Source organism: Pipistrellus kuhlii, unplaced genomic scaffold (assembly GCF_014108245.1).
Source record: "Pipistrellus kuhlii isolate mPipKuh1 unplaced genomic scaffold, mPipKuh1.p scaffold_m20_p_7, whole genome shotgun sequence".
Taxonomy (NCBI): Eukaryota; Metazoa; Chordata; class Mammalia; order Chiroptera; family Vespertilionidae; genus Pipistrellus; species Pipistrellus kuhlii.
In genome coordinates, this window is record NW_023425573.1 from 26,481,879 (window position 1) to 26,497,735 (window position 15,857).

Sequence of the window (15,857 nt, forward strand, 5' to 3'; positions counted from 1 at the left end):
GCCACAGCCCCCAGGCAGCCCCCTCAGACTCACTCTTAGAGGTACCCCTTTCACCCCAGTACAGGTAGTTGTGGAGCCCACTGGCCTGTCAGAGGGGATGGTGTGTCTGAGGAAGCCCAGCTCGCCTGGTGGCTCCACTGCATGGCGCTGGGTGGCCCTGCTCAGGGGCTCCATCTCACAGCCCAGCAGCATGGCAGGAGCTGGCTCTGGAATGGCGTACATCTGCTGCCATCAGTGTGGTCCAGACTTAAGGGACCTGGGCTGAGACTCCCTTACTAGGACTTGCCATAAACTACACCCAGCATCTTTTCCATCACCACCAGCTACTAAGTGAGATGGTCCAAGCAGAGGAGCTGCCTACCCCGCAGCCCCCATCAGCCACTTCCTGCTCAGGCCCCACTTAAAGGGGGCCGCCTTCCCTGTCACCAGTAAATGCTGGTTTCCTTGAGTTCAAGTTTCTCTCCAGGTTTAGATGTCAGAGCAATAGTTTCAGATGTAGTGCGAACTGTTTCATATGTGGCTTCCTCCTCTGTGATGGGGGATGTGAGATGCTTTCATTCCAGTACTCTAAGTCACATGTGTCAAACACAAGGCCCGCGGGCCAAATCCGTCCCTCCAGGCCTTGCAATGTGGCCCGCACCGCGCTGTCATCACTGCACTCCGCTGCGTTTCCATCACAATGACAGTTTATGACTGTTCAGTAAACCATTCGGCCCGCGATTTAGGCTGGATTTTAGATTTTGGCCCCTTCTCTGATTGAGTTCGACACCCCTACTCTAAGTCTTACTTGCTCCAATCCAGGGTCCTCAGCATCCTGGCTGGTCTACACTGACGAGGTCCGGGCTTCTTGGCCCTGTGGTCCCTCTCTTAGCAGGCCCAGCACTCGCAAATCAGAGGCCCTGACTTCAAGGCCCTGGGAAAGGCTTCAGTAGGAAGGAAGCTCCGTGAGGATCCTGTCCCCAGAGCCCAGCATGTTGCCTCGTGTATGAATTAGTTAGTATTGGTAACTTCCATGCATTAATAATTTAGAAATATTTTTGTTTCTTTGTGAGAAAAGGGGCCCCCAAAGAATATGCCAAAGATGTGGGAGGCTGCTGCAACATCTCCAATTTGAAAGATCAACTTGAGGTGGCTGAGGCTGCCTCACCTACCACCCAATCTGACAAAATACAAAGGAAATGCCTGCAGGTACTCATAAGCATCCAGTTGCTAAGATACCTAGTGTTTCCTGTTTCCATCCCGACACATCCCCTGATTCTTCTCCAGGCCCACAGCTGTGTGCTCTGAGTTACCTGTACTTTTTATCAATCGGCTACACATCCAATGCTTTGAATATGTTCATACATTATCACGATTATCCTGATATATGCATCTAAATAACAAATGGTTATGAAAATATTTCATGCAGAGCCCATTGTTTGTTTCCTGGAGTTTGCATTTCTCTCCAGGCTTAGATGCCAAATGCAGTGACTTCCTTGAGGAAATAGGCAGGGAGCCCAGTGGTGCCACCATCTCCCCAGTCTTCCTGCCTCTCCCACATCTACTGGCTCCATGTTCTCTCCAGTGCCTCCTCTGTAAGGACAGGTGTTCTCTAGGGCCCAGTGGAGAAGGACAGTGTATGCAGCTGAGCCTCTGTGCAGCCTCCTGAGGAGCGTGAGCAGCCGAGGCCTTGTGAGCGGGGGAGGCATGCTCTCTCTGGTTTTGCTTCTCAGCTAACAGGCGGCAATAGAACCTTCCTAAACCGTCTGCATGGAGGTGGGGACGAGTACATGGCGCATGGTGGAGGGACCTCGGTGACACATCGCCGGCCCTCTGTTCTCTTCTGGGTCATGAAAAGCTGAGATTCTTCCTTGTGTTTGGAAGTTAATCAGTTTTGCTTGTAAAATAGCTCTGTACACAGAGGTCTGCCTTTAGGTTATTGTTAATTATAAGACGACCTGCAGTCTTTTGTGTAAGCAAATTAGATCTAATCAGTTAGGTGTTGGTTAACATAAGACTGCTGAGTAAAATTAACCTCTGAACAGCAGTTTCCATCTTATGTCTACACGTTTCTATGACAAACATTTAACCAATATTGCTTCCTATAGCAAGGCTTCATGATCTCGACATTATAAATCAGTAGTCATTAGAATGATTAAAAATACATATCTTACTATAAATGGAGATTTTTATGATGTCAAGACTCAGAACAAGTATAAATTAAACTTAAATGTTCTGACAACTGACAGTAAATAGTTGCTGATTTCTCAAACTAGAGAAGTCAGAATGGCTAGTTCACTTCTCTCTAATCTTAAGAGCAACAACTTTTCATTCTTTCAATGATCCTCAAAAGAAACCCCAAAAACCTATGACCTCCAGTTTGAATTTGATTACCTGTCAAGGCTGGAACAAAGATTTTAAAGGCTTACAATAATTTTTTTTCCCACACAGGTATATCACCATCCTTGAATCTCAGTTTCCTCATTTGTGAGATAGGAATAATATCTGCCTCATAACATTGATTTGGGGATTAAAGATAAAAATGGGCATAAAGTGCTTAGCAGAGTGACAGGGGTGTTATACTCAGGAAGTATTTGCTGGGATGAGTTTTTATATTATAGGAACCAAGATTCAAAAGTTATCTAGAGCCCTGTCTGGTGTAGCTAAGTGGTTTGAGCATCGGCCCATGCATTGCAGGGTCGTGGGTTTGATGCCCACATTGCAGATTTAATCCCAGGCCCTGGTCAGGGCACATGTGGGAGGCAACCTATTAATGTGTCTCTGTCACATCGATGTTTTTCTTGCTCTCTCTCCCCTCCCCCTTCCTCCCTTCCACTCTCTCTAAAAAAAATCAATAGAAAAAATATCCTTGGGTGAGGGTTAACAGCAACAAAAAAAATTACCTAGGGGGAAAAAAGGGGTGGTGGGACATGGAATGTAGGGGTGTGATCAATATGGCCTTGGCTCTCCTCCACTGGGACGTGGTGTTCAATGAGCAAGTCTGACCTGCAGTCCATGAAGGGGCCGGACCAGAACTGGGAGGGAGACTCAGGGCAGGGCACCTGGGCTGCCACTACCACATTCCCAGCCCCATCTCTCATCACAGAGCCTTCATTCCCCTCGGAGCCTAGAATCACTTGGAGCTTCCCCACACAGGGCTCCGGTGGCTTTTGGCTGTGAATTTGCAGGTGGCATGTGAGCTGGAACCATTTGCCATCACTCAGCCCTCGGATTCCATGTTTAGGAATAGGTGAAGTAGGGAAACAACTCCACGGGACATTTTCCGAACTGTTTTATCTTCTTTTTAGAGGATAAACATTTCTGGGTATCGCTACCTTCCAAGTATGTACTGGCTTGGGAAAGAGCCTTGACGGGTAGGTTACCAGGCCCCCTCCCTTGCGCAACCCTTTAATCTTGCTGCAACCTGTTTTTCTAGCTCCAGTGAGACCCAGGGAACCAAACAGGTGGAAGTCTGACCTGCAGTCCATGAAGGACCTTGTCTCAGCAGGAGACTCAGAATGCAGATTTCTTCTCCTTTTTTCTGGTGTCTGTGGCCAAAGGAACAGGACAAGCATGTTTTTTCTTTGTTTTTTTCCCCCCTCAGGCTTCCAGAAGAGCATCTGAAAGCCATCCAGGATTATTTAAGCACTCAGCTCACCCTGGATGCTGATTTTGTGAAGACGGGCTCCAGCAGTCTCCCACATCTGAAGAAACTGACCGTGCTGCTGTGCAAGGAACTCTATGGGTAACAAGCCAGTGAGGCCGAGGGCGGGGACCTGGGCCAGAGAGTCAGCTCATTAGGGTGACCCAGGGCTCCCCCTGGCTGCTCAAACACCGCTGCTGTACTTGGAATAATCAGACAGTTGGTGGGGCTTAGAAATATCGTGGTAGTTTCAGGTTTGTTTGTATGGTATTTGAATTGTAGTGCCTTTTTTCTTTTTTTTTTAACTGAAGTTCATTGGAGGCCAGTTGCTATGGGAAGGGGTGGGCAGGAGGTTCTCTGTTGGAGATATTTTTCCATTTGATGCTGTTGTTATCATTCATTCATCACCAAGGAAAACATATACACATGGTACTCTCTTTTTAACAAACAATTTCATGATGGCTGGTAACAAGCCTTAATTTCTGCTCTAATGGAAACTCTTGGCTCCTTCCTTGTCCAGAAGAAAATATACCTTTAAGTCTCTCCACTAAGCTTATCCAATCACTTCAGCACGTGGGAAGTGTTCCCTGACATCTGATTGCTACCTGGATCTGGGTCATTCAAGGTCATAGAATTAATCACATGCCTCTACTTCAAAAAGGTTCCAACAATTTGTTTTCCCCAAAATTTCTGAGTGCTGGTGATCCTAAAACTAAGAACCCAGCAACTTACTGAGTAGTTGGTTATGAATACACTCAAAGCAAAAGTGTTCATTCTATACTCCCAGAACACAATATGAAGAGTGAGAGACCAATTTAAAATGAGCAAGTAATTGCTCATTAGTAAATACTGTTGATAAAGTGTTGACTAAGGTACCGGTAAGCAAAAATTTTTTACCCAGGAAAAGATGAAAAATTGGATAGTAAAAATTGCAGATCACTTTATAATGAAATCCAGCCCACCGAGGATGAAAATAACAGAATGGAAAAAAACCAACATCAAGATTAAATAAAAAGCAAAGCAATATATGAAGTTTATACCAATGTATAAAACTATTAACAAAATTTCCAACAGAAAACTAGCAAAGGACATGAACAGTTTGTACAAAGAGAAATATAGTTACAACCAACTTTGTAAAAAAAAAAATGCTTAATGATATTAGAAATTAAAGATATGCAAATCAATTCATCAGCCTTGAAATGCAGGAGAGAGAGAGAGAGAGAGGGAGAGAGAGAGAGAGAGAGAGAGAGAGAGAGAGAGAGAGAGGGAATAATAGAAGGAATTTGGACAGCATATCTGGCTTGGACAGTGCTGATGACCCTATAATTGATACTAATATCTCAAAGGCTTAGAAATATTGATCAAAAGCTGTAATCTCTAGTTATCCTTAAATTGCAGTTGAGAATAAGAAAGGAAAAGCTATATGAACAAAGCTGTTCAGAGAGGCCTTTATTTATGATCCCCAAGATCTTAAAATAATCTAACATATAAGAATTTGTGCACATTTAGTCCATACATTATTTGGAAACCACTAGAATGTCAAATTTGTAAAAACAAAAATAGTTTTTGATGAAGTAAGTGAAAAGTAGAACTCAAAATTGTTTGCCCATGAGAGAGCCGCAGCTGCACACAACAATTTCAATAAAATACAACTAAAATACAAGATGGACATTACACAGAACTACAGAAAAGTCGACTGACTGGAAATTCTACAACGAGAAGCAAGGAGAAAACCAGAAGGAAGCACGGAGGAGCTTTAAAAGCCTAAGGTACGGAGACACTCGGCGTGCACGGAGAGGACGGAGCCGGAGAGAAGGGGCAGCTGATTGCCTGGCTGGCGTTCCCTAGCAGGAAGGAGATAAAAGCTCCGACTGTGCTGGGCCCCAGTTCCGACTGCTCTGAACCCCAGGTCTAGGCCAGACCCCGGGGACCCAGGCTCATCCATAGGGAGCTGGGCTATAAGGCGAAAGGAGGTCCCGGAGGCGCGCACATTGCTCGAAGAATAGGGACAGTTGGCTGTGCCGCAGGATTTCCCTGGCGGGAAGGAGACTGGGGTTCCAGACTGCTCTGAACGCCACTTCCAATCCCACTTCCAACTGAACTGAACCCCAGTTCCAGGCTCATTGGGGGAGAGCCTAGACTGTTTGGTAACAGGCGAAAATCGAACGCACCTTTCTCTCAGAGGTGCTTGCAGCGAGTACTGAAGGACCCAGAGACTAGGAGCCACATAGGGCGGGGCTGATGGAAACCAAGGCTGTAGGCTCCACCCTGAAACGCCACCCCATCAGGGAAGCTGCAAAAATACGACAACGAAATAGATCACAAACAAAAGAAATGGAGGACAAAAAGCGACTGGATATAGAGTTCAAATCTACGCTTATAAGGTTTTTCAAGAATTTCCTAGAAAAGGTCAATAAGACCTATGAAGATATGAAAAGGGATCAACTAGAATTAATAAGGAATCAACAAGAAATGATAAGGGATCAACAAGAAATAAAGAATACATTGTCTGAAATAAAAAAATATTATACAGAGTCCTAAAAACAGAATGGAAGATCGCAAGAATCAAATAAAAAATTTGGAACATATAGAGCCAGAAGACACTCCTCCGCAGAAGCAAGAAGACAAGAGAATCCAGAAAATTGAAGATAATGTAAGAAACCTCTGGGACAACTTCAAGCGAACCAACATCAGAATTATGGGGGTCCCAGAAGGTGAGAGAGAGCAAGATATCAAAAACATACTGAAAGAAATAATGACAGAAAACTTCCCCCACCTGGTGAAAGAATTAGACTTACAAGTCCAGGAAGTGCACAGATCTCCAAACAAAAGGAATCCAAAGAGGACCACACCAAGATAAATCATAATTGAAATTCCAAGAGCAAAAGACAAAGAGAGAATATTAAAAGCAGCAAGAGCAAAGCAGGTAGTTACCTATAAAGGAGCACCTATACAATTGTCAGCTGACTTCTCAACAGAAACCATGCAGGCCAGATGGGAATGGCAAGAAATATTCAAGGTGATAAATAGTAAGAACCTACAGCCAAAGATAATCTACCCAGCAAAGCTATCACTCAGAATCGAAGGCCAGATAAAGAGCTTCACTAATAAAAAAAAAGCTAAAGACCAAACCAGAATTATATGAATTGCTTAAGGGGGTTCTTTCAGAAGAGAAAGTAAATAAAGATAAAAATTATGAACAACAAATATGTAACTATCAACAAGTGAATCTAAAAACCAAGGAAATTAAAAAAAAATCTAAATGAACAATATTAACTGGTGAATATAATAGAATCAGAAGTATGGAAGGGGAGTGAACTGACGATTCTTGGGGAAAAGGGGAGAGGGGGATGTGGGAAGAGACTGAACATAAACTGTGCACCTATGGATGAGGACAATGGGGGGTGGGGAAAGGGCAGAGGGTGGGATGGGAACCTGGTTGGAGGAGAGCAATGGATGGGGGGCGAGGGGGAAGGAACATTTGTAATAATATGAACAATAAAAATTTATTTAAAAAAAATAACAAAATAAATAAATAGTTTGCCCACCATGCTTAAACACTTGGAAAAGATGAGAAGGGAAAGAAGAATCCATAAAGCCCTAGTTTGGGCTCCTCAGGGATCAGGCCAAGGAAAACTTCTCTGGGTGTCCATCTGAGCTTGGTGGAGGGGACTTGAATGAGGAAGCACAGCTTGCCAGCACAGGAAGCCCTGGGGCACATATTTAAAATCTGGGACCAAATCAGATTGGGACCCAGAAATTTGCATTTTTAACTTAGGTTTATGTGTGTGATTGTGTGTGTGTGTGTGTGTGTGTGTGTGTGTGTGATTCTTATTAACAGCAAATGTTGGAACTAAGTGATTTCAAAGTAGTTTTGAGATTCTAGATCAAAATTTTCTACAGGCCTTGTATGACTAAGTAAATCAGGTCTATAAATCACAACTCCAGTTTGGTTCGGGGTGTGGGATGGAAAGGAGTGGCGGTCTGGGGGATGGGCAGCCTGCATCCTTGCCCGGGCTTGTTCTTCTAGGAAGGATTCTTGCCTTCACCAGAAGGGGCTCAGATGGAGCTAGGGCTGCCTCAGCCGGAGTCCTCACTAATCCTTGACCTTCACCTTGTCCCCTGCCCCCAGAGAAGTCATCCGGACCCTTCCTTCCCTGGAGTCTCTGCAGAGGTTGTTTGACCAGCAGCTCTCCCCCGGCCTCCGCCCACGGCCTCAGGTAAGGGTTTGTGGGTTGGAAAGATGAGTTTGATAAATTGGGATTGAGGGTGGGTTATCGTGTTATCGAGGTTGCCAGAGTCCAGATGGCTGAACTGTCAGAGTAAGCTATGGGTGAAGGGTGAGAGCCACAGAACTCTGCCCATCCCCATCCCCATCCCCATAAGACATTTCCCACTGCCTGATTTTGACGTGAGAAATAAGATTTTAAATCATGCACCCATCAGCAAAAGTACTTATTAGTGCTACATAAGGTGGCAGGGCCTCTTCCCAACATTTTCTTCAGAAACTGAAAGAAACACATGGGGTGCCTAAATTCTTGATGCTGCCTTTGCCCCACGAAGAGCAAGGAATGCATGCACCTCCCTCTGGCCACAGTCACCTGCTCACGGCCTGGCAGGGGGCCAAGACCAAGTGGCCTTTGAGCAAAGATCTGTGTGACCAGAGGTTCATCTGCAGAATTAAAAACAAGGAAACTAATATCTCAGAGAAAGTACTTGCAACTAAGATAAAAGACAAAGGATTAACATGCATTTTTTTTTAAGTCTACAAATAATTCAGCCAAAACAGCCCACTTTTTAAAATGGGGAGAGGATATAAAGAAGACGGTTTTACTGAAGAACTTGTAATGGCCAACATACACGTGAAAAGATGTTTGACCGTACCTCGTTAGTAACCAGAAAATGACATTCAAAACAAGGACGTGTATACTTGCATATCAGATAAGCAAAGAGCTGATAGGTGAAGTCAGGGTTTGGCTGTGTGGGGACGGGGAACTCACAAGGGCTTACCTGTCTGCCCTGCTGGAATGGAAATGGATTTTCTGAAAGATTATTTGGCCATTTGCATTATTAGGGAAGGGAGAGCATTCACTCCTTTCTACCCTCCTTTAGTTTTTAACAGCTGGATTAGTAATAAAAATAATACAATTGACACAAGACTAGATTAACAGGAGAGAAAAAAACACAATTTGACACATGCATGCAGGAAAGCTACAGTGTAAACCTACAGGTGGCACTCAGACCAATTCACCCACTTCTAGGCAGAGCTGTGAATTATGTCAACACCCAAGCTAGTGACATATGGCTGTAACATTCTTTATTATGGAAACTATGCTGTGGCCTTATTGGTTGTTAACACATCCTAGCCTTTATCCACTAGACACCATAAGCATACCCTAGTTGCTGACAATCCCAATGTCTCCAGTCTTATCAAATGTCCCCTGGGGGGCAAAATCACCACCAGCTGAGAACCACTGGGTTAGATCTGCATTCAGATCTCTAGGGTACACTAGCTGTGTGACCTTGGACAAGATAAACTCATCACTTTGAATCAACTTCCCCATCTGCATAACAAGGATTATAAGAATAAATATGCATGCAGATTAGATGAGTGAATATGTTCAAATTAAGAAGGATAAAGTGTAAGAACTCATTGGATCCTCCTTTGCGTTCCACTGAATAAGACTCAGACCTATGGACAAAGCTCTAGCATTGTTCTCACACTTTCCAGTCCAAGAACTCACCCCCAGTTTGTCAGGAACTTCAATGTAGTCTGTGAGTTTTTGCCAAGTCTGCTCCAAAAGACACAGATTCAGCAAGAGAGAGTGAAAAACACAAGCCAAAAAATTTCTATTTAGAGGGAGGAAAAAATGACAGCCAGGTGACTGTCCCAGGTAATTCCAAGCAGATAATTCCAAGTGTTCAAGAGGGTGAATAAGGGGGTTAAAATCTGTTATCTTTTCAATCCTCCATGTGAAACCCCTTAAAACAAGGGGATCCTGAACTGTGTCATCTATTGACCAAAGCAGTCAGAGAAAATGTTGATAGGTGTGATGATGATGGTGATAGTTGTGGTGGGGGTGTGGTTGGAGTTGGTTGTGATGATGCTGACAGTGGTCATGGTGGGAATTAGGCAGTGGTGGTGAGGAAAATGGTGGTGATAGAGTGATGATTGATTAGTGATGGCAGAAGTAATATATATCGTGGCTGGGTGGAAAATTGAGGTCAAATGCAAGAATAGCCTGGCTGACTTGCTAAGCAATAGGGTGGGTCAAAAAGCATCACTTGGTTAGAGATAATCCTGGTTCTGTTCTGCTTGGTATTCAAGTTAATCATGCATGTGTCTGACTCTCATTCTACTTCTGGAGGGCAGGGATGTCTTATTAACTCTACACCTCCAGCACTGGCAATGTGCCTGGCACAGAATAAATGCTTTAGAAATGTTTGTTCTGGGAATAAATGCTTGAGGCTGTGGATTTGGTGCCAGGCCAATAGGATTCAAGTCCTGCTGTTCCACTCACTAGCTATTTGACTGCCGACAAGTAACTTCAGCTCTCTGGGCCTCAAGTACGCTTTGAACAATTGTACTGAGCATCTTCCCTGGGCAGGCACTGTTCCAAGCCTCAAGGTTGCAGCACTGAACAGAGCACTCATGGTCCCAGTTCTCACGGAGCTTGCTTTCTAACAGGGAAAACAGTGAACAAATAAATGATTGTGGTGATTGATTTGCAGCAAAGCAGGGTGGTTTGATAGAGAGGACTGTGGCTGGCTACTTTAGCGTGGTCAGGGAAGCCCTCTTTGTGGATCTGAGACCTGAGTGTTAGGGGATGGCCTTCCCAGATGAAATCCATGTCTCTGGGAATTCCTCAGAAAGGGTAGCTCAAGGCCATGGGCAGATCAGAAGTGAGGCTGAGAACAATTGGGCATGCAGGGTTAGATCATATGGTCTTTGAGGGCAGGGTAAGCAGTTTCTCTATGGTGGAAAGCAACTAGTCTAGGGCTTTCAGCAGTGGAGTGGCTCTATTTTGGGAGCACAGCAGGAGCAGCGAAGACGTAGATGTAGGAAGAGGAAGGTAATAGGCAAGGCGAATCCTAGAGTTTTGCTTAAGCAAACGAGTGGATGAGGTATGAAACTCTGGGGAGAAGCAGATTTAGAGGGAAGAAAAAAATGACTTATTTTGGGGGGGGGGGCATGATACATTTGAGGTGATTGGGAATATTCTTGATTTCTTCATCTGCAAAGGTTGATAATAATAGTATTCCTGGGGTTGTTCGGGGGTTGAAGTGAGATGAGGCCTGGAAAGTGCAGAGTGTTACACCTCTCAGTAACAGGTCATCAGTGACTGTGTCTTTCTTTCCTTGTTTCCTCATCTCCCAGGTGCCTGGTGAGGCCAATCCAATCAACATGGTGACCAAGCTCAGCCAACTGACAAGTCTACTGTCCTCTATTGAAGATAAGGTACTTGGGGGGGTCCTACAGCTTCTGTTGGCATCTGATTACCTCTTTGCTCAGACAATGCAGACTGTGCTCCCTTTGACTGCCCCAAAGATGTGGCCTTTTCTTCATTTCCCAGCATCAATGGCATTATACATTTATGCCCACAGGTCAAAGCCTTGCTACATGAGGGACACGAGTCTCCCCACCGGCGTTCTCTCATCCCTCCAGTCACCTTTGAGGTAAGTGGTTGTGCCCTTGTGCTTTCCAAAGAAGCTGAGGAACACTCTCTTCCATGTGAAATGAGGACTTTGGGCTCACCTGTACAAGGTCAGGGAGCCCAGCAACTGAGATTAGCAGTCCGTGGAGCCACCTGTGAAGATGTTTCAGCATTAGAATGGGTTTCCATATGAATCTGTGGAGCCTCATCAGGAAAGAACCTCTTGGCCCAAGATGACTTAAACTTTGTCCTTTTCAACAGGGCTAGTGAGTGACATCAAATGGGACCTTCAAACTGGCTGCATAGTGCCTTAAGGGAGAATTGGGGGGTGGGGGGGAAGGATGCATGTCCCATGATTTCCCCAGGAGTGAGTGAGTTAAAATCCTCAGACTCAGGCCCAAAAATTTGTTTTTCTTAATTATCCCCAGAGATTCTGATGTATCCAATTGCAGCCCTGGTCCCATATTCAGAAGCACAGATCAAAAGGCCCCAAAATGTCCCTCCCCACAACATCCTTTCTAGTCCTGATGATAAATCTGTCTTCTGAGCATGGCAATTGTACTTTCCCTAATTATTATCAATCAGTGTTCAATTATTAGTTGTAACAAGGTTCAGAAGCTTAAATCTATTAGTAAAACCCTTCCTGAAAGTAGATGACATCAAATTAATGAATGTTGTCAGACTAGGCAGGGAATGAATAATTTTCCAGTAGTCCATCTGTTTCCTCCACCAAACCTGTTGATAGAAGAACTAATGTGCACACAGCAGACTGGCTGGGCTCCTTGCCATATTTTAGCATTCTTGGGAGCTGCCAGTGGAAACCAGGGTGTGTGGCCCTGAGCAAGAGAGGCTTAGAAATATTATAGAAACCAAGGAGCCCAATATGGGACATCGAGGCTGAACTGGCCAAGGGCTGACCAGCCATATATTATAGATGAGGAGCTCTTGAAAGCCTGGACAGAGAAGAGATGACCTACATCTCTCCTCTGTCTTCTTCTCCTCCCCTTACCCCTCTTTTCTCTTCTCCTTCTCTTCATAGGTGAAGTCAGAGTCTCTGGCACTTCCTCAGAAGTTGCAGCTCAAAGTCGATGTTGAAACTGGAAAATTGATCATTAAGAAGTCCAAGGATGGTTCTGAGGACAAGTTCTACAGCCACAAGAAAAGTAAGACCCTCACACCCACAATGCTCTCATCTGTTAGTGCTCTTACTGATGACTGGTAAACAGCAGGTGGCTGGGGATGCATGTCCTGCCAGGCTTATGTCACCCCTATGCTAGGATACCCTCTGCCCCATCCTGCCTGTGGAACCCCTCCACCCCCACTCAGCTCTAGGACCCACCTCTCAGGCCCCCTCCTTCCTGAGGCCTTCCCTGTCCATTCCGCCTCCTTCCTCTGAGTCCTGGGGAAATGTGGCAGCTCTGTGATGCATTCCTCCCCAGAGGGAGCCAGGTTGATGCATACAGTCACCTCCCCGGGCCTGGTCCAGGGCCCTGCATACATAAGGGCCCGTGTCAGGAAGCATCTTTAGTGTAACAGAGACTGAGAGACAGTTTCAAGTGCATGGGCTCTGAAACCAAACTGCTCAAATTCACAACCCAGCTCTGCCTCTTAGCAGCTGTGTGACCCTGGACAACTTAATTGCGCTGGACTTCAGATTCGTCATCTGTAAAATAGATGGATAAGGATTAACTGAGTAATCTGCATGTAAAGCTCTTTAGGAAAGAGTCTAGCATGTAGGAGCCACTCACAGCACCTGAGGCTTTACACCAGTTCTCACCACCCATTGGTGCTCTGCCTGCGGATGGGAAAGTCAGGGTTGTGGATGTTAAACTCATCTGTAAAATGGGAAATGTTCACATAACAGATGCTTATGGGCTAATTAGTTCAACAAGTTATTGTGGGCTAAGCACTGGGGATCCAAGGCCTCTACAGCACGGAATTTACATTCCAGAGTGTTGAGTGACCATAAATACTCAAAATACAGGGTGGCGCAAAGTAGGTTTACAGTTGTTCATATTGAAAACAATACAATAATTAATGAACAATAATAATATAAAATTAAACTCTGTTTTGCATACTCACAAATGTAAATCTACTTTTGCCCATCATGTATAGCAACACAATGATTTCAGCTAGTGATAAAGTGCTGTGAATGAAAACATCCAGGATAGTTGTAAGGAAGGCAGAATAGAGCAGCAAAGATGGAGCAGGAATGAAGTCCTTAGACATGAGCATGATAGGCCGTCATACTCACGCAGAGTTGAGATCACAGTGTTGGACAGGACCACTCTGTCCACTGCCAAGTTGGGCAGGAGAGATGGGGATTTACTGAGGGTATGAGCAGGAGAGGACTGTGTTGAAAGTGATCAGCTTAAAGCCATAGTTTCCTCTTACCTATCACAGAGAATGAGTTAAAACTGAAAGGGCGGTTCCAACTCTGAAAAGAGGAAAAAGAAACTTAACATGAAGGAAGATATTATCAGAGTGCCTGATTGTTCTAAAAAAAAAAAAACAAACCTGGAGGTTTCTAGGTTGAAAGAAATACCTCCCAGGATTCTGAAAAGCGCTGTGAACTCTTGTCAGCTTATTTCAAAGACTTTTTTTCTTTTTTCTGAGCATCTGCCATAAGCCAACTCTGACTTATAGACTTTCCTTCAAAGAATTAGCAATTTAAAGGTGGAAACTGATATGTGAGCCTGCATTAGCCTGGCAGGTGGATTGATTAGCTCAGCTGTTGGGTGATGCAAGGAGGCTTCATACCTCAGAGATAGCTCTGTCTGGGCTTTGAAGAATTAGTTCACCAAGCATGAGGCAGGAAGAACTCTTGGACTGAAATGTTGGCATGTGCAAGGAATAGAGAAGGATATTAGGGGAATTACATGTTACTTGTGCCCCTAAAGAGAGGAACAGTAGGAAATGGGGTCCCAGATGTGGGGCAGGTCCTTGAATGCCAAAGTCAGGGTTGGAGATGTTGTCTTGTGGGCACTGACGTATTTACCGCCAGTTTAGAATAGTGTTTGGCACAGAGTAGGTGACCAATAGAGGTATACTGAGTGAATGAATGAGTGAAGACTTGTCTATCAGTAGCATTTTCATAGTCATAATACAAAACACTGACTAGTTACCCAGCCAAAATTATTATATAATTCTTGGAAAGATGATGGGGGGGGGCCGGCATTATGAGTAGGTGGGGGGAGGAAGATGGCGAGAGGGGGGACAGGCTGTATGTGTGAAAGAGAGCTAAACCGTCATCTTCCATAGTGCAAAGTCAATATGCAAAGGAAATATTCAAATATTTAAACCTGAAACACCAGGAAGTATCAATATAGACATGGAGTAATATTCCAAAAGAATCCATTAAGAGAATTGAAAGTGGTTATTTCTAGGAAGCAGAACATTGGAGGCAGGTGGGATTGAGGGGTACTATTATATGTACAAATCTTATAGAACAACTTGAGTCTATCATTGATATAAATAAAAAAATTAGCTATAAATTAAAAGCAAAGCAAAAGTAGGAAAGGAGACAGGGAGGAGGATAAAGAAATAAAGAAAGGGGGGGAAGGAAGAAAGATGAGAAGACAATTAGCCACGCTCTTCCTGCTCCAACCCGGTCACCTCTTGCTTGCCAGTCTTTCTAAGCATGAGCTTCTCCCTGGAAGAGCAGCCAGGAACAAAAGGACCAGGTAAACTAGGCACAGATTTGGTGTTCTGCCTGCGGATGGGAGAGTCAGGGTTGTGGATGTTCAGATGCCAGAATGTAGTACATATTGGACACTCTGTACATATTGGGTGATGAGTAGGTGAATGAATAAGTGAACTTTCATTTCTCTTAAGTCCTGCAGCTCATCAAGTCTCAGAAGTTTCTGAACAAGTTGGTGATTTTGGTGGAAACAGAGAAGGAGAAGACCCTGCGAAAGGAATATGTTTTTGCTGATTCCAAAGTAAGTAATGATTACTAAGACAGCCGAGAGGGGAATGAGGGATGCATGTTTTCCAAGACGGGCTCTGTGCCTGGAAGTTTGTACCAAGAGCTCACTCAGTTCTCACGACCCATTTTCCACCTGGGAAAGCTGATCCCAGCTGGGATTTGAGCAGTCACAGCCCTCTCGTCTTTCCCCTCCTCCAGGCTGTCTGCCCAAGAGCATGCATCTTTTATTGCTGTGTTTACCCAGCCCCATTGGGAGGCCGTTAGCTTCTCTGAGCTACTCTAGGAAGTGTTCTGGGGCACCCCATCTTTAAACCTGAGTCCCAACCAGTGGCCTCTCCATTTCTGCACACGGCCCCAGTCTGCAGAAGTAAGGTGCCTGTTAGGACTGGCTCCTGGAGTGAGAGGTAATTCGGGCCAATGGGAATCCTCAGGGACTTTGGACATCGCATGGGCAGGGTTCTCTGTGACCTAATCTCACCTCTGACATGCCCACCAGAGGTTGAAACCCACCATTGTAACCTCTGAAATCAATAAAATATATTTTTTAAATGTAATGATGCTATTCATACTTTTTGTCAACAGGTTTTTTATGCTTAACAATATATTTGCCCATCTATCCTTATTGATAAAGTATTTCTGCACCAAAATTTTA

At 44.6% G+C, this 15,857-nt stretch overlaps 1 protein-coding gene across 3 annotated transcripts in view; it reads left to right on the forward strand.

Annotated features, from left to right (window-relative positions):
- INPP5D (inositol polyphosphate-5-phosphatase D) overlaps nt 1–15,857 on the forward strand; it is a 94,502-nt gene that overhangs the window by 46,917 nt on the left and 31,728 nt on the right. For all 3 annotated transcript variants that reach the window (XM_045575327.1, XM_036421324.2, XM_036421322.2), the window contains 6 exons: nt 3,584–3,724; nt 7,755–7,842; nt 11,001–11,081; nt 11,228–11,299; nt 12,317–12,440; nt 15,112–15,218. In XM_045575327.1, coding sequence (XP_045431283.1) covers nt 3,584–3,724; nt 7,755–7,842; nt 11,001–11,081; nt 11,228–11,299; nt 12,317–12,440; nt 15,112–15,218 — 613 coding nt within the window. The remainder of the gene's footprint in view (nt 1–3,583; nt 3,725–7,754; nt 7,843–11,000; nt 11,082–11,227; nt 11,300–12,316; nt 12,441–15,111; nt 15,219–15,857) is intronic.